Source organism: Hyaena hyaena, unplaced genomic scaffold (genome assembly GCF_003009895.1).
Source record: "Hyaena hyaena isolate Hyena2069 unplaced genomic scaffold, ASM300989v1 scaffold_606, whole genome shotgun sequence".
NCBI lineage: Eukaryota > Metazoa > Chordata > Mammalia > Carnivora > Hyaenidae > Hyaena > Hyaena hyaena.
Genome location: NW_024081238.1, coordinates 139,680 through 163,945, shown reverse-complemented (window position 1 = coordinate 163,945; position 24,266 = coordinate 139,680). Strand labels below are relative to the sequence as shown.

General features: G+C 38.4%; 1 protein-coding gene across 1 annotated transcript in view; it reads right to left on the bottom strand.

Moving 5' to 3' along the window:
* The window catches only part of HMCN1 (hemicentin 1), a gene marked incomplete at its 5' end in the record, with an annotated part of 345,453 nt that overhangs the window by 203,434 nt on the left and 117,753 nt on the right, over positions 1-24,266 (bottom strand). Inside the window, 8 exons of the mRNA XM_039257197.1 lie at positions 2,062-2,189; positions 6,657-6,825; positions 7,664-7,823; positions 9,541-9,653; positions 13,092-13,236; positions 14,793-14,920; positions 16,819-16,914; positions 19,758-19,952. Coding sequence (XP_039113128.1) covers positions 2,062-2,189; positions 6,657-6,825; positions 7,664-7,823; positions 9,541-9,653; positions 13,092-13,236; positions 14,793-14,920; positions 16,819-16,914; positions 19,758-19,952 — 1,134 coding nt within the window. The remainder of the gene's footprint in view (positions 1-2,061; positions 2,190-6,656; positions 6,826-7,663; positions 7,824-9,540; positions 9,654-13,091; positions 13,237-14,792; positions 14,921-16,818; positions 16,915-19,757; positions 19,953-24,266) is intronic.

The following is a 24,266-nucleotide window of genomic DNA, read 5'->3' as shown; positions in this document are numbered from 1 at the left end:
CCATTAACTAGATGTGTGATCTTGAGCAAGTCAGTGAATTTCCTGAAGCCTGTTTCCTCGATAATCCAGGCCAAACAACCTAATCAATATCAGTACACTGCAAAGATTATGGGAAATAATAAATCTAAAACCCCTCATGCCAAACTTGAAGAAGAAACAAGTATGTAAAAATGTTAGGTTTCCTGTAATTTATAAATAACTTAAAGCTTAAGACTCCTTTAAAAGGCAGTCTAGATGATTTCTATAATATAAGTGAGTAAAAGAAAAAGCATTTCTCTTCATGTACTCCTAATTTTTGTTCTCTTTGTGGAAGGTTTAGCCAGACAGCAAGAGAAGCTTCTCATTAAAAAAAAAAAAAAAGTTTCTCATAAAAGCCTTTGCAAATTTCAGAGAGGAAAATCAAACTGAGTCTCTATGTCTTGTCTTTATGTACCTTCCTTTAGAAATTTAAATGAGATAATTTATTGGAAACACTGCTAATATTATTGTGACCAGGGAAAGGCTTAACATTAGGCAGGGAGAGATTAAGAGCCTCAGGGAGGCAGGCTGCTGCTGCAAATGGGAGGCTGAGAAAACACCAGTGGCAGCGGAGTTTGGGAAAACAGAGAAGATGAACCTGTTCCGAACCTCCCCAAGCTAGGTGCCATCCATGAAGTCTCACAAACGTTCTGATAAGGTCCCAGTAAAAACTCTGGGACAGAAATCTTCAGCGGCTACCAGTTGGGACCCCTCTCACTCCTGAGAGCTTTCTACTTCCCCTCAATAAACTTAATCGCTTTGCTCACTCTCTGTTGTCCTTGAGAATTCATTCTTTGACTCTGTGAGACAAGGACTAGTATCTCTCCCACCCTCCTGTAACAAGTGGATTCCAAATACACGCGTTACGCACTGTAGACTTACATTATACATATTACAATAATGTATTGACTTACATTATACAGTTAGAATTTATGGACCTTATATCCCTCAAAAGCCCCATTCCTCTGTCCTTTTTTCTTTTTTTTTTTTTTAACTATTTTTTATGTTTTATTTATGTTAGAGAGAGAGAGAGAGAGAGAGAGAGAGACAAAGCACGAGTGGGGAAGGGGCTGAGAGAGAGGGAGATACAGAATCTGAAGCAGGCTCCAGGCTCTGACCTGTCAGCACAGAGCCCGATGTGGGGCTTGAACTCACAAATAGTGAGATCATGCCCTGAGCCAAAGTCGGAGACTTAACCGACTGAGCCACCCAGGTGCCCCCCTTTTTTTCTAACTTAGTATTTGACCAATACATTCTAAAGGTTGTCACTTAGGTCAACCTTATAATTTTGACAGAATTGTTATCATCGTTTTAAGAAAGAGAAAAACTAAAGGTAAGAGAGGTTAGATAATATGCCCAAGATGCCTTAGAGTTCGTAAATGAGATAACTATTTCAAATCCCATTGTTAACAGGACTCTAGTATAGCGATTGATCTGACAATGAAATTCGGTCAATACCATCTGAGAAAATCTTTTTCTGATATTTGAATACCTGGCACCTCCCTATACAAATGCCTGACAGAGCATGTACTCAATAAGCATGTGTTGAATAAATAAGTATTTAGACAGACCATGATAAACTGAGGGAATCAAACAGATTAACTAGAAAGCTTTTAAAAAGTTAGAGTCCCAGGAAGCAGAATGTTTTCAGTTGCTGAATTCTTTGAAAATGGAAAATGACCATATAAATACTAGTAAATTCTTCTTTGATAACTCACAGTCACTTCTACAAAAAGCCATAAGTCTAAACACATTTTCTTTTTGCTGTGTATTGAAAGTAGTCATAAGTGACTGTGGACATTTAGTAAAATTGAAAACCAAAATTTTAATACTGTTCATTTGAGGAAAAGGGGACAAGTTGTTTATAGATGGCAGATAAACTTTCCAGAGTAAGTGAAAGAAAATGACAAGTCTCCAATTTGAGAAATATTTTTCTCTAATTACTCTATATACAATTCGGGGATTAACTGTCAAAGAAACTTGCATGATGGGTTTTCCTGTGGCCAGCACAAAGATATTATATGCCCTCATTTCAAAACTCACCATGGACATTTAACTTAACAGACTGAGTCACATTCCCAGCAATATTTGTGGCAACGCAAAGATACATTCCACTGTCTGAAACACGAGTCTCAATGATCTTCATTGAACCAGAAGGGAGGAATGTGTGCCTGAAAGAAAGAAGCCACATGGTAGATCATAGAACATGAGAATTTACATATCCCCGATGCAGCTGCCCTTCAGGGTGAAATCATTACTAGGCAAGCAGTTTTTGAAACCATTCTCCCATCTATATTTTTATACACCTTAAAACTCGGGGATTTTCACAATTATATTGTGTATTCTGTCTGATATTCTTGCAAACACAAAATCGGATTTTTTTTTTACCCTTAGATCTAACCTAATGGTCTGAAATGATCAAAAAACTGTACATCTCTCTGCTTTATTAACTTGTAACTATACATAGCAAATATATATTTTGGTAAATTTTGACTATATTTTGAATCTTATTATTTCTTTTTCAATGCTTCATTAAAAAATTTGGTGTGTTACGCCAGTCAGAGTGGCTAAAATGAGCAAATCAGAGAACTCTAGATGCTGACGAGGACGTGGAGAAACGGGCACCCTCCTACATTGTTGGTGGGAATGTAAACTGGTGCAGCCCCTCTGGAAAACAGTGTGGAGGTTCCTCAGGAAACTAACAATAGAACTCCCCTAGGACCCAGCAATAGCACTGCTAGGAATTTACCCAAGGGATACAGAAATGCTGATGCATAGGAGCACATGTACCCCAGTGTTCATAGCAGCACTCTCCACAATAGCCAAAACATGGAAAGAGCCTAAGTGTCCATCAACGGACAAATGGATCAAGAAGATGTGGTTTATCTATACGATGGAATACTACATGGCAATGAGAAAGAATGAAATCTGGCCAAGTGTAGCAACATGGATGGACCTTGAGGGTGTTATGCTGAGCGAAATAAGTCAGGCAGAGAAGGACAAATATCATATGTTTGCACGTATAGGAGGATTAGGAGGAACTTAACTGAGGACCAAGGGGGAGGAGAAGGGGGGAAATGGTGAGGGAAAGGGAGAGAGGCAAACCATGAGAGACTCTTGAATGCTGACAAAAACTGAGGACTGATGGATGTGGGGGGGAGGGGGGATGGGCATGGAGGAGGGCACTTGTGGGGATGAGCACTGGGTGTTATGTGGAAACTAATTTGACAATAAACTATTTATAAAAAAAAAATTTTGTGTGTTAAAATAAAAGCAAAAGAAGTACACATGTAATTCTTAAAAATATATTGAGTATATTTATCCTACAGGACGATAATGTGGTTTGGTGAACTAGATCCACATATAAAAATGTTATTATGTTTACTGTATTGAAATAGCTTTAAGGGGAGAAGGCTAGATGGACCTGTTCAAAGTGTTCTACTGGCCCAGAGACAGAAAAATGAACAAATAGTTAAGGACATAAGTCTCCCCAAAAGAAAGAAGCACAGAGGAGAATCCAACATGTAACATATAATAATTGAGGTGATATCACAAAGATCAAGGAAAGGACTGATTATTCAAAAATGATGGGCAACTGTTCTCCACATGGGAAAAAGAAATAAATAAAGATCAAGCACTACCTAATACTAGACACAACATAAAAATTCAGATGGATTAAAGTAAAAAATGTGAAAAACAAACTTAAAATATTAGAATAAAACACTAGAAGATATGTACATATTCTTCATAAAGTACATATCATTTTTTTAAGTTTATTATTAACTTTAAGAGAGAGAGAGAAAGAGACAGAGAGACAGAACTGAGACAGACAGAGGAGGAGAGAGAGAATCCCAAGCAGGCTCCTCACTGTCAGCGCAGAGCCTGAGGCAGGGTTTGAACTCACGTATCATGAGATCACAACTTGAACTGAAGTTGGATGCTTACCCAACTGAGCCACCCAGGTACCCCACAGGGAGCAGAGTAATTTAATGCAAAGAACCACTAGACGATGGTCTTGGAAAAGTTTTAAATTAAAAAACCACGTCAGAGCTTAAGCGACTGAGCCACCCAGGCACCCCATAAAGTACAAATCTTAAAAACAATAGATTAATGCCCTGAGCTACATAAAAAAATGTAAAATTCTGTATAATCAGACATTATACATTAAAAGCCTTGCAGTGGTCTGAGAAAAGATATTTTCAACACATGCAACATACAAAGGATTCTTATTAAGAAAACAGACCAAATTTCTACATTCAACAAGAAAAAGATAAACCAGTCACCATAAGTCTGTGCAGCAGATCTAAAGAGGCAAGTCACAGATGAAACAACGGTCAAGAAAAAAGTGAAAGCATTGTTGGTTCCCTGGCAGTCAGTCACATGAAAACTCAAAGCTGCAAGATACACCCATCTAACCAACAAAAATGTTTAAGTCCCTAAACGCCATGCACTGATTATAATGGGGAAATAGTGGCACTTACATTCTCATGGTAGAAAGGTAAATCAGTAGCGTCTCTTTGGAGAGCAATTTAGCATTGTCTCCAGAGTTGAAAGTAAAAATTCATTCCGACCTGAAGCTATAGTTCTAGGCTGATCCTAAAGAAACTCATGCATGTGTGTATGAAGAGACATATGTGAAGATACTCACTCAAGAGCCTTGTTTATAAAATAAACCAAACCCAAACAAGCAAAACCCTGAATGTCTGTACACTGGGAAATGTACAAACAGAATGGAGAATATGTATACAGTAGTCAAAAATGAATAAAGCAGGGTGCCTGTGTGGCTCAGTCAGTTCAGCGTCTAACTTTGGCTCCAGGTTATGATCTCATGGCTCGTGAGTTCGAGCCCTGCGCCGGGCTCTGTGCTGACAGCTCAGAGCCTGGAGCCTGCTTAGGATCCTGTGTCTCCTTCTTTCTCTGCCCCTCCCCCACTTGTGCTCTGTCTTTCTCTCTCAAAAATAAACATTAAAAATTTTTTAAATGAATAAAGCAAATCCGTATGTATAAAAATGAATATTGACTTAATAAAGCAAGTAGAATAATAATATATAAGATGTTACGTGGCAAATTCAAAACAGACACATAAATCGAAATGAAAACTACAGAAAACACGATTGCATACTGTTTAAGAATGCATGCATCGCATGCACAGGACATCTGCTTGCATTATTTGCCCCTTGGGAAGGGAGAAAAGTGGGGAGGAAAACAATGAAACTTCAAGTTTATCTGTAACATGGTATTCCTGTCATTCAAAAATATCTAAAGCACATATTTTTCAAAAAAAATAGTAATGTTATGTAAAGTGGTTCTTAATCGTTTTTTTCCCCCTCACCAGTGGGTAGGGAAACGACAATAGCATGGATTTATAGCTTCATGACTATATACCAGTAAGTCTAACAGACATAGCTGGAGACTATAGCTCTTTTTTTTTTTTTTTAATGTTTTTATTTATTTCTAGGAGAGAGAGAGAGAGAGAGAGACAGAGTGAGCAGGGGAGGGTCAGAGAGAAAGGGAATCACAGACTCTGAAACAGGCTCCAGGCTCTGAGCTGGCAGTCGGCACAGAGCCCAATGCGGGGCCCGAACCCACGAACCGTGAGATCATGACCTAAGCGAAAGTCAGACGCTTAACCGACTAAGCCACCCAGGCGCCCCTGGAGACTATAGCTCTTATTCTACCAGTAACTTCTGGCATGACATTGAGCTAAAACAGTAATTGCTACTATTCCTTGGGAGACAGGGGATGTGGCATATACATTATCTTATATATGCCGTTCAGGTAAGTAATATATCCATTTTATAAATATGAAATCTAAAGTTCAAAGGGCCTTTGAAAAAAAATCACCAAAAGTTTCAGGCAAGCTTTACGTGGTGGAGGTCAATTGAAACTCATACTTGCATGGTGACAAAGGTAGTACTCTCAAAAGCTCTGGCATTCTGCTTTCCATGTCACGTAGCTTATCAAATTGATTGTCTCGGTGGGCCTTTATGTGTATAAGGGTTTCATCAAGAAGATTTTTACAAAAGTGTCTAAAGAGAGTCAAATCTTAGGCATGAGAGTACTTACTGTTTTCTACTGCTCCTCCCGGATTAATGAGATTCTGCATGTACTATGCCCTCGTGCTAACACAAATCTGTATACAAATATGCTCCATTTTAATAACTACCTTACATATGCACCCATGGGCAATTTTGTCAAAGCTGGGTATTGGCATTCCTAAAATTAAAGAAACATTTAGGGGCCCCTGGGTGGCTCAGTTGGTTAAGCATCTGACTTCGGCTCAGGTCATGATCTCATGGTTCGTGAGTTCAAGTCCCGCATTGGGCTCTCTGCTGCCAGCACAGCAGAGATCCTCTGTCCCTCCCCCCCCGCCACCGCCCTTCTACCATTTGCTCTCTATCTCCCTCTCTCAAAAATAAAATAAAATTAAAAGAAAGAGAGGAAGGAAGGAAGGAAGGAAGCAAGGAAGGAAGAAAAGATTTAGAAGGTATAAATATTTCCTGTAGGCTCAGATGTATGTGTGAATTATCTCAAATTTAAAAGTTATTTCTTGAAACTTTTGAAAACCTGACTAGGCACAGCCTTCTGTCCCAAGAGACTGTGTTTTTGTGTGTCCCAGTTCATCCCATATCCCCTACCTTGGAGAGAATGGAGAGATGAGCTGGGTCTCTTTGGCCCAGGTGATGATGGGTGGGGGTAAGCTCTTCACTTCACATGGAAGCGTCACATCTTCTCCTGCGAGGGCAGAAATCTCAGCAGGCTCATGCTGGGACAGTCCTCGTTGGTCTCCAATCACTCTGGGTCTTACTAAAATAAACACACATTTTTTTTTTAATTTTTTAGTGTTTTATTTATTTCTGAGAGAGAGAGAGAGAGAGAGACAGTGTGAGCAGGGTAGGGTCACAGAGAGTGGGAGATATAGAATCTGAAACAGGCTCCAGACTCTGAGCTAGCTGTCAGCACACACCCCGACGCGGGGCTCGAACCCACAAACCGTAAGATCATGACCTGAGCCGAAGTCGGATGCTTAACCGACTGAGCCACCCAGGCGCCCCAATAAACACACATTTTGGAAGGGAGATAGTATTGAGAACATTTCACTTACCTTCACATGTGGACTACTACTCTTCACAAATTTACAAGACGATGCTATCTATGCCGGAGCTTTGGTGCCTATCTGAAGCTTTCCATGAATACATTTATAGTGGGAGCTGAAAGGAAAATGACCAGAAAGTTTCCCTTCTTCGCTCTTCCTTTCAGAACTTAATGAAGAGATCAGCTGAATTGCCCTTTTAGAGTCTCCCATCTGTGAAAGTAAGCCCTCAAGGCGGAAGTGCTAACCGAGACAGAACTGAGGCTTGGCTTTGCCAGGAGTTTGAACATACTAGTGTTTCTGAAGTCGACAGGGCGCAATAAGCACACTCGTCGGGAAAACACCGTTACATTTTCCCGAATGGCTATACAATTACTTTCCTTTTAAATCAGAATCTAAATAGAGGAGAGGTTGGTTGGCAGTAAAAATGCGTTTTTGTAAAGGCGGTTCACTTTAGGAGTACAGCCCCTGGTAATATGATTTGGATGAGAAATGTGAGCCTTGGCACCAGTAGAGAGTGTCAGAGAAAAACATTCCTCCAGGGGCTCTCACCATAGACGGTCAGCTGCACTTTCCTCGTGGCATAGCCAGCTGGGTTGGCAGCGGTGCAGACGTATTCTCCACTCTCTTCGCCCCCTGGGGACACCACGTACAAACTTCCGTCAGCGCCTGCGGAAAACTTAGCGCTGCTGGTGGAAATCAGCTCGCCTTTCTGCAAAACACAACAAAGAGCGAAGTGTTTTTTAAGATAATAAAGGAGTGACTTAATGTCTGGAAAAGGAAGAGAGGAAGGGGGAAAATATTTCCAAGGGGGAAAATCCTAGATTGAAAAAACGACGCTAATTTGGAGAAAGTTATTTGTACGAACTATTAAGCAAATAAAGCAAAGGTGGTATTTCTTCATGCAGAACCCTTGTCTCTTTGTTCCAGAGCTACTTAAAACTGGAGGGAATAATGGTAATAGTAATGGATAGCATAGTGCTTATGCAAAGTCACACACTGGTCTGAGTACTTCACATGAATTAACTATCTTAATGCTCAAAAGGATCGTATGAGTGGGAACTACCACGAGCCCCATTTTACAGATGAAAGTATTGAGCCTTGGGGATGAAGTGGAATAACTTGCCCAAGGTCACAGTCTGTCAGTGGTAGAGGTGGCACTTAAACCCCGGCAGTCAGGCTCTGGGGCCCAAACTCTTAACCTCTCGCTTTATCACAACACAAAGGACACCTGGGAAAGATTTCATTTTTATGTTTTCCTAAAATGCATCAAACTTCTATGCAGTCCCAGACACTGTGCAGTTTGGGGATCAGCTTCATGACTGTATTTTTGTGTCCAGAATGCAGAAATCTTCACTTTTTTATTTAATTTACAGATGTCACCACCAACTTCTTTATACTTCAGAGCTTTTTAGATACATAAAATTAGACGGTATGGTAAAATACTTAGGTCGTACCACTAATTATACAAAATACCTCATTTCATTATTATGCTGTCATTTTATATTACTTATATCTGCTAGATTTAAATTAATTTACAGGAAATATGCTATCCTTGTGACTGGTCAAAGATGAAAAGGACTTCCTCAAGGAATGTTTTCTTTTCCTCACTGCAAGAATACAAGCAAAAGAAAGATAACTTCATGATAGGGATGTAGAGGTGAATAAATGAGTACGTAGAGGTCCTATCTTGGCTCCCTAAAAGAAGAGAGTCTGAGACAAAGATTTGGGGGCAAGAAGTTTACTTGCAAAGTGATCCCGAGATGCTTGAGCAGGTGGGTGGGAGAATGAGGCACAGAAGGAAGGAAAGCTAAAAAGTGCTCTGGTTTCCTCTGTGGTTGGGCTGATAAGCTTGCATATGCTGGGGATCCTCTGAGAAGCTATATAGAAAGAAGCAGCTCAGAAGTATTCCTCTGATGGATGAGAAGCAGGACATTTACAGAGAACACCTGCCCCTCACAGGTGTCAATGTCCCTACGCTTCCTGGCCACCTGACAGCAGGCTAAGTGGCCTCGTGGGGTTTTGGAGAAAGCCCTGAGTCCAGAAACCAGAGAGGGGCCCACATGAAGTGGGACTCTGGCAGAGTGCATGGAGCTGTCCACCAGAGCTGCGCTGAAATCAGAAGGGCTGAAGGGATGTGGCAAGGGATAAGAAAAGATCTGCTACAACATGTAAAGTGCTAAGAAAAGCTCCTGGTGTGCAGAATGTGTTATATTACAGTCCACTATTGTGTTCTTAACGTTATTTGAGCCCCACGTAGATGATTACACCAAGGACATTTTGAGGACCCTTCCAAGCGGTAGGAGTGCATGGGTTTTCCTTTTTGTAAAGTTCTATGGTAAAGTCAAGTCTCATGTATGACCAAAAATATTCAAATACTGTTGTTATAACACGTAACATTAGCAAACACCACCAGATGTGCCATTTACCTTGGACCAGATGATAGATGGCTTGGGAATTCCGCTTGCTTTGCACGGTAAAGTTACTGGAATGCCTTCAATCGTGCTGAGTACCTGCTGCCCATGCTGAATGGTTGGCAGAACTGAAAAAGGAAGTAATATTCAGAATCTGAGCATCTGTTGTTCCATTTAGCCTCATTTGTTTAAAGTCGTACATTTTTAGGATATACTGCATATTTGTAAAAACTCGCTGTCGTTCCATTTAGCCTCATTTGTTTAAAGTTGTACATTTTCAGGATATACTGCATATTTGTAAAAACTCGCTGAGACTCAACATTTTCTGATAGAAATGTAGGGTAACTTGCAACACAGTGTAATAAAGTAAATACAGTAGCTATAATCTGAAGAACTTAATGAAAACTTAAACTAAGCAGTAACTTATGCATAATAAGTTGCCTCTCCTAACAAAAATAAGACTGAAGGAAATCCATGCTTCCCTGGAAACTCTTCATCCTAAGAGTTACACGTTGAACATGTATCTTTCATCATTGTGCATTATCCCTTAAGCTGCAGTGAGCTGACTTAAGCCCACTGCCAGAGAAATGGACTGTTTTAGCCACTATACGTTAAACGTCTGTCTGTTTACAAGAACTGCTTAGTGAGCTACTAAATTTAACCTAGAAAAAAAAGGACTTGTTTTCTTTCTTTTTTTTTTTTAAATATTTTTTATTTATTTCTAGGAGAGAGAGAGACAGCGTGAGCAGGGGAGGGTCAGAGAGAGAGGGAGTCACAGACTGAAAGAGGACTTGTTTTCTTAAAAGAAATTCAACAATACAACTTGCAAGGCCTTAGGAGTTCACGTTTAAAGGGGAATATACGGGATTCTAAGCCAATAGTTTGCACTCAGAAGAAAAACATACCTTTTGACTTTAGAAAGCAACTGAAGAGTTAACATTATTGAGCAGAAGCAAAAGGGAAAGGAAGACTGTTACTTATTCCATTCGGTGTATATTTCAATCAATCACAAGAACTAGCATATGGAAAAAAGATCAAAACTCAATGTTCTCAAAATAATGAATTTGAATAAAGAAGCTCCCATTCATGAAAATTCTTTTTTTTTTTTTTTTTAATTTATTTCTAGGAGAGAGAGAGACAGCGTGAGCAGGGGAGGGTCAGAGAGAGAGGGAGACACAGACTGAAACAGGCTCCAGGCTCTGAGCTGGCAGTCAGCACAGAGCCCGACGCGGGGCTCGAACCCACGAACCGCGAGATCATGACCTAAGCGAAAGTCGGACGCTTAACCGACTAAGCCACCCAGGCGCCCCGAAAATTCTTAACATAGAGTAAGGAACACAATAAAATCCCGATATACACTTTCCCTTCGAAAGATAAAACTGGAACTGCTCCCTGGTGCTCAACGGCTCAGTGTCTCTTGCCTTGGAGTGAAATTTCTCTAGAATTATCACAGGCACCCTGGAGGAGTTTGACGGGCAAGAGATACTAGAAACCCCAGTGTAAAAACTTCCCTGGGAGGCTTCGATTAGCTTGGTACATACTCCTATTTTCCTAAGGCTGGGCTTATTCTTTGGATAATTTCTTCTTTAAAAACATGGCAACAAATTTCCAGATACCCCCTATGCCAGGCTACTCTCTCAAGCAAGAAATTTCAGAATCATCATGGAAGAGTCAAATCTAAACTATACGATAATTTGGTGACAACATGAAACAAGCCATTTTCTTACATGCATATTGAGTTGGACAGCTATAAAGGAAAGTGGTAAATTTAGGCATTTTCAAATCTGATGACATTTGGTGATGGAAGAGCTACTTCTTTCTGGATCGTCAACCTACATAAATCAAGATGACAGTGAAATGGCTTGCCATTTTAATTTATATTCATATTTGCATGCATTAATTTATCCTTGTACGAAGTGGCCACTGAGAGCTTCTAATGAGCAGTCTTCAAAGTGGAGACGCCCGGTAATGAAAGAATGGCAGTGCTAATTCACATAAGTACAGAGGTAAGGAGAGCCTGGCATGTGCATCACATCCAACTCAAAACCTTATCTGAAAGCTAAATGGTTGCTGAGTTTAGCTCCTGTCAAATGTCTGGGTTGTTGTTGTTGTTTTTTAAACCTTAGCAACTATAGCAGTTACTCATTATTGACTAAGATGGATGAAATGATGTTGCAAAGTGATCTTTTTAACTTTTAATTGTCAACATTTATTGCATCACGATAAACCGTATCATTGGTTTATCTGTCTCCTTACTCCTCTGATCTGGCAGACATCACAGCTAATCATGTCACTCTTTTACTCAAGTAAAAATTTGCCTCAGAATCCTTCTCAATACAATATTGAATGGAGGTGACATGATTATATTTCTATACTAAATTCTCGAACCAGTCCATAAGCACCCTCCAGGAAATCTGTGGACTGATTTTCTCTAAAAGTAGTTAAACACAAATACAACTGTATTCAACCTGGCATTATGTATTTACTCTTTTAGACTAGAATTCAGTATGACTTTAATATTTCTTTAAGATAATATTTCTTCAAGAATATCTCATCTGATGTTAGTGGAGGCTGGCATAAGATCGAGAGAGGCAGAAAGGGCTATTTTTTTTAAAGATTTCTTAATTTTTATTTTTATGTAACCTCTACACCCTACGTGGGGCTTGAACTCACAACCCTGAGACCAAGAGCCACATGGTTGACTGACTGAGCCATCCAGGCACCACAAAAGAGGCTATTTACAATGAGAAGCAGACATAAGAAAAAAAAAAAGATGGTCTGTATCCACCGACAATTTCAACAGACCAAACAAAATGTGGAAATTACCGGATTCTCCAACTCATGTCTAAAAAAGGGATGAATTAACTAAAAATAAATGTTCTGTGCTACTTTCATCTCTGTATACAGAACTAATTTTTAATACCGTACTTAGAAAAAACAATGTTGCAAAGTCTTTAAAGAAAATACACAAAAAAATTTATGACAATTTCTTAAACTATGAAGTTGTCACTTATTTACTGAGATGTAAAAAGTCCGTGACTGTTAGTCACGAATGGAAAAAGATGGCTTTGGATTTTCTTATTTGTGAACTTTTAAGTTATCTAACACGCAAAAAGACCGTTTGGAGCACATGAGGTGGCCTTTAGAAAAGTTTAGGTCATTTCTAGCTAACACACAAAGGGGTCATTAGTAAGGACATGCTTATTGCACAATCCAAAAAGAAAAGGCAATTTGGAAGGAATAATAAGTTCAGCTTGCCTGAAATTAAAATGTATTTTTAAACATAACTCTTTGAGAGCTGAGTTCACTTTTATCAATTAAGAAACCACTTACAAAAGCCCTTGGCCAGACTTAGCTGGTGACTCCCAATGAAGCCTTGTTGTGTATGTAGGAAAAGGAATTCTGGAAACAGCCTTAACAATGTAAATAGTGTTCAAGAAATAAGGCTTTTTGTTAAAAATAACAATTAGGAAAAAGTTTCCTTCTTACAACCAGAAGACAGAGTGATTTAAAGACACAAACTTCGAACATGGTTCGGAAAGAATTACAAGGGGTCCGTTTCTTACCATGCACATCCACGGTGGTAGTTTTGTTAATGGTTCCAGCAACGTTACTGGCCACACAAGTATATTTGCCTCCATCCTGAAGGCGAACTCTTTCAATGTGGAGACTCCCGTCACTGCGTACAGTGATGTAAGGATTTTGGACCAACTTAAAGAAAAAGAATTCATATTTAATTTAAAAGATAATGTTCCCTAAGTCAAACTCAGATTTGTTTTTCTCCAACTGGGTTATAAAATATCTTATAACAAAATATTTTAACACCTTTAAGTTAAAAAATGATGAGTGTGTTATCAAATATGGAATCAATCGAATGTCATCCTGATGTACCAGCAAAAAGTATACCTCCTAACATCTGTTGGAGTTATGCAAATGATGAAAAAAGGAAAGAAACAGAAGCATCACTTATTTCATGTGTTTGTGAATTTTGTTACCACTTAGGACCCAAATTTCACTAGTCGTTTTTACTTTGGGCTTAATTTGTTCTTTTTCAAGAAGACTATTACCACTTGCGAACTATTTGATATTTTTATTTTGGCAAACAGGAACTCATTCAAGCTGAGAGAATGTGACCGATCTCAATACTTATCCTTTTCGGTGACAATGCAAATACCAGAGGCAATGTATGATATAGGAACTGTGTCAGAGAAGGCTGGCAATATTTTCTATTAAAAATGATCACTCTAACTATATATGCATTCTGTTCAATCACAGGACGCCTGAGTGCTCAGGCAGTATCATCCAATGTTGTAAGGGTATTAAATTGTTGAGTAAGATATACTAATTTTTCTCAGGATTTCATGCAAATTTGAACAAGTTTACATCTTATTCCATGGAGTCAATTCACTTCTAATTGGTATTTCAAAAAGAGTGCGAGTCTAACTACCCTGGAAAATAGAAGGAAAAATGCTCTTTTTTTTTTTTTTTTTAATTTATTTCTAGGAGAGAGAGAGAGAGAGAGAGAGAGACAGCGTGAGCAGGGGAAGGTCAGAGAGAGAGGGAGTCACAGACTGAAACAGCTCCAGGCTCTGAGCAGGCAGTCAGCACAGAGCCCGACGCGGGGCTCGAACCCACGAACCACGAGATCATGACCTAAGCGAAAGTCGGACGCTCAACCGACTAAGCCACCCAGGCGCCCCAAGAAGGAAAAATGCTCTGAACTAGACGAAAACTTATGACCATAGGTAGCATATTTACAACAAAAATCTACAGAACTGTGAAAAATTTTCATATCCCTTCATAATCAAAAGTTATACACTGGAAAGCAATGACACAAAATAGATTCACATTTTTAAATAGTTCATGAAAAAGCATCTAATGTTTGGAGTTAATACTAAAGATTAGTAAGTGGAAAAATTTTATGAGAGTGTTAACATTTATTACATCCTGCAAAGAAAGATATAAAAACATTTAAATACTATAAAAATAATTTTGTACTTTCTTGAGTTTTTACATACTCTGAAGAGTTTATTAGTTGCACTGAATTGAATGCGAAACTATAAAAATCACACCACTGGCTATTTCTCTGTTTTATTAATTCCAAAATAACGTAAACTGAGCCATGTCAATATGCATAAGAAGTTTTGGCATTACACTTACAAAATGCATTTGTATATTTATTAAATTGAAATTTCAATGTTTGAAATAAATTGCCTCTTACTCAAGAAAATTACAAAGATGAACACACAGATTTAAAGTGTTCTTACCATGGCTGAATTCTTAATCCACCGACGTTCTGGAATGGGATTTCCAGCCAACAGAGCACAAGGCAAAGTAAGCTGCTGTCCTTCAATGACGCTGGTCACCGAAGGGCTGATTCCAATGAGTGGAGCAACTAAGTTATAGAGAAACAAGTATTATCAACTCTGTTTCACCCAAAAGGAAGGCAAATTTTCTTCTAGGTCGATGACTACTAATTACACTATTTTATTTTATTTTTTAATTTTATTTTTTAATATTTTTTATTTATTTCTAGGAGAGAGAGAGAGACAGTGTGAGCAGGGGAGGGTCAGAGAGAGAGGGAGTCACAGACTGAAACAGGCTCCAGGCTCTGAGCTGGCAGTCAGCACAGAGCCCGACGCGGGGCTCGAACCCACGAACCGTGAGATCATGACCTAAGCGAAAGTCGGACGCTTAACCGACTAAGCCACCCAGGCGCCCCATTTTATTTTTTACTTTTATTTTTTTAATGTTTTATTTATTTCTGAGAGAGAGAGAGAGAGACAGCGTGAGCAGGGGAGGGTCAGAGAGAGAGGAAGACACAGAATCTGAAACAGGCTCCGGGCTCTGAGCTAGCTGTCAGCACAGAGCCTGATGCAGGGCTCGAATCCACGAACCGTGAGATCATGACCTGAGCCAAAGTCAGACGCTGAACCAACTGAGCCATCCAGGCGCCCCTACACTATTTTTAAAAAATGAATTTTTGAGAATAAGATTTTAAAATGTAAATAGATCTGAATTAGAAGAGAGAGATAAAAGACCCTTCGAAGAAGAAGGAATGGCAAGTGGTAGGTAATAGTAGAGAAGTAGAGAACGTAAAAGAGAATTCGTCGATGGCATGTGAGGTCAGAAATGTCAAGCCAAGAAATTTGCACTGTTCAATGGACAAATGGAGAGGGACTGAAATCATTACACATAAAAAAAATGGGATCATCAGAACCATTCTCAGGAAATATTAATCTGAAAACTGTGACTAACTTATTGGAGAAGGGAAAAATCAAAATGGATAAGATCAATGAGGAAGCTGTCATAACAGCTCAAGCAAATAAAATGAGGTGAACTCATTTAGATGGAAAGATGTTCCTTTGTAGAAATTAATTAATAAATTTAACATAAATGAGAGCAAAATCCCTAGATATTCTATTTGGAAATTTAAGTATATGCAGATGAATAAAGAGAGATCTAGAAAGAAAATTTTATAAATGCCTATTAATGAGAAACAGGCACTGAGAGATTTAAAAATCATATTAAATGCTATATTAATGTAGACAATGTGGTATCAGTGCATAAATAGAATTCCAAGGAATAGACATAGGAATATAAATTTAGCATGTAACCAAATGGGTATTTTAATGAGTGGAATGAGAATATTCAATACAAGATTCTGAAATGAAAAAAAAAACAACCTTTTAAACTCTAATGTGTCGCCTGGGTGGCTGAGTCAGTTAAAGTCTGACTCTTGATTTTGGCTCAGGTCATAATCCCAGCATGGTGGGATCAAGCCCTGCATCTGGCTCCTTACTGAGCAATGAGCATGGAGCCTTCTTGAGATTCTCTCCCTCTTTCTCTCTTTTTCTCCCTCTCTCAAAATAAATTTAAAAAATGAAAGAAAGAAAAAGAAGAAACATATTAAAACAAATGTCTTACCACTAAACAATATTGATTCTTACTTCATATCATACTCCAAAATAACTTCATGTGGACTCAAATAATGTAAAAAAGGTAACTGGAAAAGAACGCCATGACTCTGATGTGTGTGTGTGTGTGTGTGTGTGTGTGTGTGTGTGTATTTATAATTAGACTTAAATCAATTTATTCAAGATGATTTCTTTAAATGAAAGATAAGGAACTTGGAGAAGATGATCTGTAAGGTTATTTCCAGTTCTAACATCCCATGAAATAGGAAATAGTAATCCGCTATTTACCCGTTGTTTTTGTTTAAAATGGCACAGATAAGAGACGATGTAGTAAAAGAAGTCTGATGACTTGGAAGAGTGCGGTAATTGATCTTACCGAGTCCTGTCACTGTTACAGTTGTCTGGGATTGGATCTTTCCAAACTGGTTTTCCGCTTCACAAATATAGGTTCCTTTATCATTTGCCCATAAATCTAAAAAATAAGAGAGAGAGAGAGAGAGAGAGAGAGAGATCATTTACTCATTCAACACCATGTATGAAGCACACCATGCCAGGCACAACGCTGAAATCTGTGGGTGGAAGATGTGTGTGTACTGCCTTCTGTTATGTCCCATTCTGTAGGAAGAGACATACATAAAAACCAACAACCACGTCACAGTGTGATAAATGCTATCATATAAGATTCCAACAATGAGCTGTGGGAGCACAGACACATGAGAGACTGGTGGTACGTAGAGGAGTTAGGGAGGGATGCACATAGAAGTTAATATACAAGCTGTACCTTAAACAGCAGGCAAGATAGGGAAGGGCGGTCTAAGCCCAATGGGCTGCAAAGACAAAAGCATGACTTGAAACATCAAGGTCTGTGCAAAGGGTGGAAAGCTGCACCACCAATGGGTGCTGCAGCACCACCCTGGGGTCATTGTGAAGGTTTGCAAGCAAGATTTTTTTTTCTTTAGTTGGCCCAATGATTGGGAGAGTATACTGGCATTTACTGGGGAAGAGGTAGAGAGGCCATGCAGGGGGCAGATTCATGGAAGGAACAATTATCCCAAGTCCAGCAAGACTTCTGAAGATCCCACTGCAAATTCATGGACTTGATGACTTTGTTTATAATCATATGATAATTACATATCAGTCTACATTTAAGCTGTCAAATCTATGGTGATACACGTAACCACGTATGCACATGAGTAGACATTTCTAGAGTATTTACTTATTGAAATGTCTATTATTTTTTTTAAATGTTTTTATTTATTTCTAGGAGAGAGAGAGACAGAGACAGAGTGAGCAGGGGAGGGTCAGAGAGAGAGGGAATCACAGACTCTGAAACAGGCTCCAGGCTCTGAGCTGGCAGTCAGCACAGAGCCCGACGCGGGGCTCGAACCCACGAACCGCGAGATCATGACCCAAGCGAAAGTCGGACGCTTAACCAACTAAGCCACCCAGGCGCCCCTGAAATGCCTATTATTTTAATAAAAATTACTTTCCTTTATTTTCCTTTGTACTACATTGTGGATATTAAAATAGTTTTTATTATGTAGATAGGTCAAAAAAGATAGACTTTGTTTCAGGATAATAAAAAGGGTGTTATAAAATATTTTTTAATTAAGGAGGGTGTTAAGGGGATCAGGAGGAAGTTACTAAGTTACAGGTTGTATGGATACAGTCAGGGGACAAGCTCAAGGCAGAGTGTGGTGACTTGTAAAGAGTGTGGTTTATCTTGTGAGCAGTAGGGGAGGCAGCAGAAGATTTTACATAGGGAAATGATTATAATCTTTGCAAATATCTTAACTAAATAAGCACAGTGTAATCTACCAATAAGGTCTGACAGAGAAAAATGTCACTTTCCATTATGAACAGTTCCATTTATCTCAGATAAAGAGCAGTGATAAAGCTCCTACTTCTCTGTTAACCAGATCCATATAACCTCAGAATTACAGCTGGTAGATTCAGGCAGTATCCATTCCCAACAACAGCAAACATTCATTTGCAAAGGAAAATTCATCGAATCATCTGGTTAATAAGTCACACATTGTTTTTATCCAAGACATTTTTCATATTATCAACTCCTGGACTAATTTGTATGGGAATACATAAGACTACAGAGATTGGTTTCTAATCACTACTTTCCTTCTAGATAATTAATGTGGACAGCTGGGCCACCACTGGTCAATGCAAGGCCCTCTTTCGTTCTTCCTTTTTTACATCGCCTCTAACTGATTTGTTTCAGGTCTAATTTGTTTCCGGGGCTTTTCTCATCACTATTGTCGCCCACCTGTATACCCCTGTAAGGCTCTCCTATTTTCCTTCTCATATCTTTTATCCTGAAGAGGGGTGGTTCTGAAATAGTATTTTCGTGTGTCTTTTCCTGCAGTGAGGCTCGGAGGGCTATCTTCTACCTCGTCAAAACACTTCTTCATCTGCACATTCCAGGTCCTGCATAATCTGACCCAATAGGTACTTTTGTGGCCGTCCACATGGATGGTGGGTTGTAAAATGCCCGAGTGGGGGACCCCATATATGACTCTGTCTTCACCCCAAAGCCTAGCCCAGAGATGATTACTTAAGCACTTCTAATTAGCTTAATGCATATTTGGAAGTTTAAGTGGCTAATGTACATTTAATATTGTTAATAAACATGGAAATCACTTATTGAAGGCTTTCTACAAAATAACCCCAAAGATGCAACTACCCTTTAAAAACCAGTTAATTGACTAAATGTTTTTATCCTCTAGTGCCACTATTCAAAAATTCTGAATATTATTTGAAAAAGTACAAAGTGTTTACAAATATCTGAATGCTTAATAGCTTACAGGCAAAAATTTTTGGATGATAGAGTATTTGACTTTTTTTAAATCTTCCAGGTGGATATAATTTTTAATCAAGGAGGTCCCATAGAGTATAGAGTCCCTATGGCTATATACCTTTGGTCAAAACTAATCCATTAAAGTTAACTGACTACTATGTTCGTATTTTACCTTTCTATACAACAGTTGGTATAAGAGTCAATAAAATGTGATCACTTATCCATGTAGAGGCCCAAGTGACTCTATTTGCAATAAGAAACAGTGACATATAAAGTCACATTGCTTCATAAGCCTTTATGGTATCACGTATATTTGAATGAAACATAATTTATTCATGACAATTCCAAAATATAAGAGTTCAAAACCATTTGAAAGTGAAATCCAACACACACAAAGAGTGTTGGCATGATCAATTCACTATTTTAAACATAGTAATCCCTGTGTATAAAACATGAATGTATAATATATGTGCATACTTGTATAAAATATATTTCCTTTAACCTACTTGAAATAAAGAGAGCTCCTGTTCTTAGTTGGCTGATGGAACTCACTGAAAAGGGTCTTGAGAAGATTGGCATGTTGTCTGACCTCCGCCATTTAATCTTTGGTTCTGGATAACCCTGGACATAGCAAGGTAATGTCACATTTGAGCCAATTTCCATAGACACATCAGTGGGTTCTTGTATGAAAACTGGAGGTGCTGGAAGGTATTTAAAACAAACAAAAAAAGGTGATTAGGACAGTGTACATGCATATTAAATATAAATTTAATTATTAAACTGTCAACAGACTGAATCTGAATCAAGGTATTGTTCATATATTACATATTTTCCCTTTAAATATTCATGTCTGAAATAGCAGATATTTCTTTTTTGCTTTATAAATGAAAAGAGGCACAAAGAAGTTCAATTACTTCCTTCAAGTGATAAATGATAAAGACAGAGGAATTCAAGAGTGGGAATTTAAATCAAGATTACTTTAAATAAAGAGAATCTTACATTTTAGAAATTTCTTTTCAATTTTGGCTTATGTCATACTTCTCAAATCTTTGAACTTTCTTAGAAATAAGTCTGCCTTATAATGAAATATTTTTGACACCTTCCAAAACTTAATTCCTACTGGTCAAATTAAAAACATTTTTTTAAATGTTTATTTATTTTTGAGAGAGAGAGAGCGTGAGCAGGGAAGGGGCAGAAAGAGAGGGAGACAAAGAATCCGAAGCAGGCTCCAGGCACAGAGCCCAATGTGGGGCCCGAACTACCAAGCTGTAAGATCATAACCAGAGCCAAAGTTGGAGCCTCAATTGACTGAGCCATCCAGGTGCCCCCTACTGTTTAAATTTTTAAAGAACTTAATGTATACTAGAGCTCATTCTTTAACACATCAGTGTATCTCTAGCTAACAGTATTTAATCCTAAATTACATCTTTGTTCTATATCACATTCTTGCTTCTCAGTATCTTTTACTTTTGGGTTTTTTTTTTTTTTGCATTTTTTTAATTAAAGGAATTTAAACTTGAGAATCAATAATAGCAGAATATAGTATTTGATTAAAAATTGAGAGCTTAATATATTAGAGTTAAAATCTGATCCAGAAATTATAAAAATACAGATTAAAAGGCTACAGTTATCCATAATTAGGGAAACAGAAGTCAGGAGGAAGAATTAGAAATGTGTTGTTGGCAAAACTTGGAAAACATGGGAAGGAAATACAGGAGAAAGCTGTCAGCAAGCTCAAATAGATGAGGCTCTCGATAGGTCTGCCCCTAGAACTTATAAGTAATGATGTATGAGGTATCAGACAAAGAGAAATACATAGAATGCTACTGAAGGTAATTTGTGAAACCTGCTCATGTAAGGATTCTAAGAAGAGGAGCCCAAGAGAGGGCTCCTTGGTAATGTCAAGTTCAAATATTGCTTAGGAATTCAACTATCACTTGCAAAGCAAGGCCTGTTGTAAGGTGCTTTCCATTAATTTTCTCATTTGATCTTTACAGTATCCCTATAGGGTAAGTGCTATTGTTACTCTAATTTTATAGATGAAAAAACTGACATACAGATTTATTAAGTGTTACATGGAATTGAAGACCAGAGGTAGGACTGAAAAACAGGTTGATCCTGGTAACAATTCTTTGTCATTTTATCAGGCTCTCCTTTTCTATGAGTTCCTACAGCTGCTCAAAGTCAAGGTGTTTAGCAAGCTAACAAAAATGGGTGTGGAGATCACTTCTTTCTTTCTCAATGGGAATTTTGGGACTTGGATGAACAGTTGTCTCCTGAGCAGCATTAGTGCTTTATTAGCAGAGGCTAAAGGACATCTTCTAACTTTGCACCCTCATCTCCTATTATTCCCCTACAGAAATCTTATTCTCTGGACAATCAGAATTCTTCACTCTTCTCTAAATAGGATTGACCATTTTCTTTTCTTTTTTTTTTTTTAATTTTTTAATGTTTATTTCTGAGAGAGAGAGAGAGCATGAGCAGGGGAGGGTCAGAGAGAGAGGGAGATACAGAATCTGAAACAGGCTCCAGACTCTGAGCTGGCTGTCAGCACAGAGCATGACGCGGGGTTCGAACCCACAAACCATGAGATCATGACCTGAGCCGAAGTCAGACGCTTAACCGACTGAGCCACCCAGGCGCCCCAGGACTGACCATTTTCATACCAGTACCTGTGTTACAGTCATCCCTCTCAAATGCAATGTTGGCAGTTGATCTCGGGCTATTGAAATATTGACAATTCTTTAATATAGTTCAAAAGGTCCCTCCTCGATGCGATCTCTCACCCTCCCAGATGGACATGACTTCCTCCCTCTGTGAGGTACAGAACTCACTCTGTACCACTTTCATGGCAATAGCCTCATTCAGTCTTTTAGCAGACTGTGTGTTTGATTTTCCCTAGAGAGTTTATGTTTGCAACCATATTTTATCTTTTATAGCAGCTAACCTAGTACTTTGTGCATTATACACGGTTGCTCGATATCTGTGAATGATTGAATCAATATTAAAACACTTCAGTGATAATCTAGTATGTGCATTTGTATGTGTAAGTGTATGTGATGTTAACAATCTTGATCTTTTGAAGAAACATGTCAATTTCAGAAGGCTACTATTTGTTTCTTGAACCTAAATAAAACTAAGTTAAATCTACAATGTAATATGTTTTTTAAAAAAAGAGTAGCTGTGTTTAGATTTCTCTTAATCCACCTATAGGTGAATTTGACATATGAAAATCATAGGCAAAATAAACATTTTAAAAATAATTCATAAAGCAGCTCATTGTTTTTCTATCCTAAGTGTAAAGGACTAGTTACTTTTCTCTGGAGTGACAATAGTCATTTATTCCAGAGCCACTTGCTTTTCTGAGAAATAGAGGTTAAATATAAAAGTCTCCAATGTGTTAGATGCAGAGTAGGGGCAGGTAGATGTGGAAATGGGGCAGAAAATCAATTTCGGAAGAACAAAAAGATATGCAGAAGCCTGGGGTTGACCAGACATTTGAGAGGAAACCAAGCTTACTGACACAGCAGAACAGTCATCAGTCAAAATGGAAACAAATTGGGATTTTCAGAAGTAAGAAAGCCAAGAACGAACTGGACTAGAAAAGGATAACTAGAGCTCAAGTCGTGCCCATAAAACTCAGTTAAGACAGGAGAAGTCATCTGTGGTGAAGAAGCTTTGGGAACAGTGTCAGGCACAAGACAAGCAAAAGGTTAGGGCATTTACATCCTGGTACCAGAAAACAAGGCAAATGAGAGTACCAGGCACTAGGTAAGGAGCCAAGACAGCATCAGTGACAAGGAAACCTCAAAAACGAAGCACTCCTAACTCGAGCCAAGAAGCCTTTTAAATACTTCCTACTCCTGATGGTGGCCAATTCGAACTCCAAGTGATTTATATCGGGTATATGGTAAACAGATTAATGGGGCCATGGAAGGGGCAGTGGTGACTGTTAGTACAAAACACGGGACTTGTTCAAAGGAGGGACTTGTTCTGTGTTGCACAGAGATGTTACAGTCCATTAGGTGGTTTTACAAGGCAGTTCCATCATTAGTCTGTAAAACTGGAAAATTATTTTACTTCCCTCATCCTAAATCTCTCCATGAACAATAAAGAGATAATAACGTCTATCTCGTGTTGTTAAAAGAGCTGGTCTTTATTAATCATTTAGCATTGTAGTAATCACCCAAATTTTAAGTATCACTGGTTATAAACATTGTTGAATATTTAATGCATTTAATCTTAGTGCCAGGATTTAATAAACTATTATTAATTTCAATTTTGGCTTCTGCATACAGCCTGTTAGGATTATGCTGGACTCACTGTGATCCACTAAGTATTCGTGTGCAAACCCCTTGAGAACTGCACACTTAACGCATGGTACAGCTTTGTTGCCGCTCACTGATAGATAGATATGGCTGTGTACAAACGTTCTTTTGAAAATAGAAAAGTCACAAACAGATCAACCACGTTGTTCTAAAATCTACTGCATAAAGTTATTCTAGTTCCTTTTGTGACAATTAAATGTATACCCACTCAGGCAACTCTTGCATTACATTAGTCAGAGATTGTCTTTCCTAAAATGGCTGAACACACTGTTTTGGTTCTAGCAAACCACAAAACACAAAACCACAGTCTAAGACTCAAACCCTGAGTGGTGTGGAATGCTGCAAATAAAATCACTGCCAGGCCAACTTTTTGTTTGATGTAGCCAACCTTCTCTTCCAAATGACTTCACAATTCACTACCTCTTTTTTTAAAAAAGGATGAAAAGCACTGGTAACTTTCCCTGTTGACCTGAAATGTCCATAACTCAGAGCCACGATAATGAGAAACAGGAAAAAGGAGACTCACTACAAGAAGCTATAACTCAGCAATATTGAACAGCTTTATTATTACTATTTTTTTTAATCTACTATTGATGTAAAGTAATAGGCCCACAAAAACAAGCTGAAAGTCCAACAGCTACATGATAGGGATAAAGGTATGTTTTTCTTTTTAAGTCATAAGCTGCT